The 2,184-nt window shown below is 60.9% G+C and overlaps 1 protein-coding gene across 1 annotated transcript; it reads left to right on the top strand.

Moving 5' to 3' along the window:
- Nucleotides 1-1,086: 1,086 nt before the first annotated feature.
- LOC136524111 (uncharacterized mitochondrial protein AtMg00860-like) lies at nt 1,087-1,746 on the top strand. The gene has a single exon (XM_066517579.1). The coding sequence runs from the start codon at nt 1,087-1,089 to the stop codon at nt 1,744-1,746; it is 660 nt and encodes a 219-aa protein (XP_066373676.1).
- The last annotated feature ends 438 nt before the right edge of the window (nt 1,747-2,184 follow it).

The raw sequence follows: 2,184 nt of genomic DNA, 5'->3' as shown, positions 1-2,184 counted from the left end.
GCGGGCATAATCGGGTCTGCAAACGACTGTTCCTCCTCGACAGCGTCATCGAGGACGACACCGACGACATGGCCACTGCTGCTGAAGACGCCACCATGGAGGAGACCCTGCACTTCTCCCTCAACGCGATCGCTAGGGTGTCCTTCAGTGACACCATGCAGATCTAGGTGGCCATGGGTGCTGCCGTCTTCACCGCGCTCCTCGACTCAGGATCCACACACAACTTCCATAGCCGAGGACGCGGCCCTCCGTACCGAGCTGCCTCTGCAGCGTCGCCCACGCCTCACGGCGACCGTGGCGAATGGCGAGCGCGTCTCCTGCCCTGGTGTCATTCGGCAGGCACCGCTCACCATCGACAACGACACGTTCCGTGTCGATCTCTTCATGATGCCACTCGCTGGGTACGACCTGGTCCTCAGCATGCAGTGGCTGGCGACCTTGGGGCCGGTGCTCTAGGACTTCAGCGCGTGGAAGATGTCTTTCTAGTGTCAGGGGCGCGCCGTGTGCTAGACGGGCGTGGCGGCAACCAGCACGCCAGGCGTCCGCACCACGATAGCCAGCGAGTCCCTCCTGGACGAACTGCTGGCATCCTTCGGGGACGTCTTCGCTGAGCCCCAGGGGCTTCCGCCTCCGCGTGCCCGCGACCACAACATCGTCCTCAAGCCGGGCGCGCAGCCGGTGGTGGTCCGGCTGTACCGGTACCCTGCGTCCCCCAAGGACGAATTGGAACGGCAATGCGCCGCCATGTTGGAGCAGGGCATCATCTGCAGCAGCGCGTCGGTGTTTTCTTCGCCAGTCCTCCTCATCAGGAAGGCGGAGGGATCCTGGCGCTTCTGCGTTGACTACTGCGCCCTGAATGCCCTCACCGTCAAGGACGTGTTCCCCATTCCCGTAGTGGACGAACTGCTCGATGAACTCCACGATGCCCGATTCTTCTCCAAGCTAGACCTTCGCTCCGGGTACCACCAAGTTCGCATGCGGCCGAGTGATGTCCACAAGACACCGTTCCGTACACACGAGGGCCTCTACGAGTTCTTGGTTATGCCATTCGGGCTGTGCAACGCCCCAGCGACATTCTAGGCGCTCATGAATGACATCCTACGCCCCTTCCTCCGTTGGTTTGTCCTTATCTTCTTTGATGACATTTTGATATACAACAAGACATGGGCCGACCACCTTCGCTACCTCCGCGCCGTCCTCTCCACGCTGCGCCAGCACCACCTCTTCATCAAGCGGGTGAAGTGCGCCTTCGGCGTCACCTCCATTTCATATCTCGGTCATGTCATCTCTAAGGTGGGTGTCGCCATGGATCCGGCCAAGGTGCAGGCCATCCATGACTGGTCGGTGCCCCGTTCAGCGCAGGTAGTTCGTGGTTTCCTCGGCTTGGCCGGGTACTACCACAAATTCGTCCATAATTTCGGCTCCATCGCCACGCCGCTGACCGCCCTCCTCAAGAAGGAAGGGTTCTCCTGGACCGACGCAGCCGCCGTGGGCTTCGACGTGCTTAAGGCGGCGGTCACCTTGGCCCCGATCCTGGCGATGCCAGACTTCACCAAGGACTTTGTCGTGGAATGCGATGCTTCTTCGCATGGGTTTGGTGCAGTGCTCATCCAGGACGCGCACCTGATTGTGTTCTTCAGCCGCCCCATCGTGCCACGCCATCGCTCCCACACCGCCTATGAGCGGGAGCTCATCTGCCTCGTCCATGCCATACAGCACTGGCGACCGTACCTCTGGGGCTACTGATTCCTTGTCAAGACAGATCATTACAGCCTCAAGTACCTGTTGGATCAGCATCTCGCCATGATTCCCCAGCACCACTGGGTAGGGAAGCTGTTGGGCTTCGACTTCTCCGTCGAGTACAAACTGGGCGCGGCGAACGTGGTGGCGGACGCCTTGTCTCACCACGACACGGACGAGGGGGTCATTTTCGCCATCTCCGCCCCACGTTTTGACTTCATCATGCGCCTCCATCAAGCGCAGGACACCAACCCTGCCCTCATTGCCATATGGGACGAGCTCCGTGTAGGCTCCCACGACGCACCATGGACGCTCGTCGATGGCATGGTCCAGTTCGGTGGCCGCCTCTACATTCCCCCGATGTCACCGCTCGTCCAGGAGATCATGGTGGTCGTGCACGAGGACAGGCATGAAGGGGTCCAACGCACACTACATCGCCTCCGC

Source organism: Miscanthus floridulus, chromosome 18 (assembly GCF_019320115.1).
Source record: "Miscanthus floridulus cultivar M001 chromosome 18, ASM1932011v1, whole genome shotgun sequence".
Taxonomy (NCBI): Eukaryota; Viridiplantae; Streptophyta; class Magnoliopsida; order Poales; family Poaceae; genus Miscanthus; species Miscanthus floridulus.
The sequence above is the reverse complement of the archived record's forward strand: the minus strand, read 5'-3'. Positions and strand labels throughout refer to the sequence as shown.

Coding starts and splice junctions, on each gene's coding strand:
- LOC136524111 (XM_066517579.1), top strand. CDS start 1,087: ATGAATGACATCCTACGCCCCTTCCTCCGTTGGTTTGTCCTTATCTTC.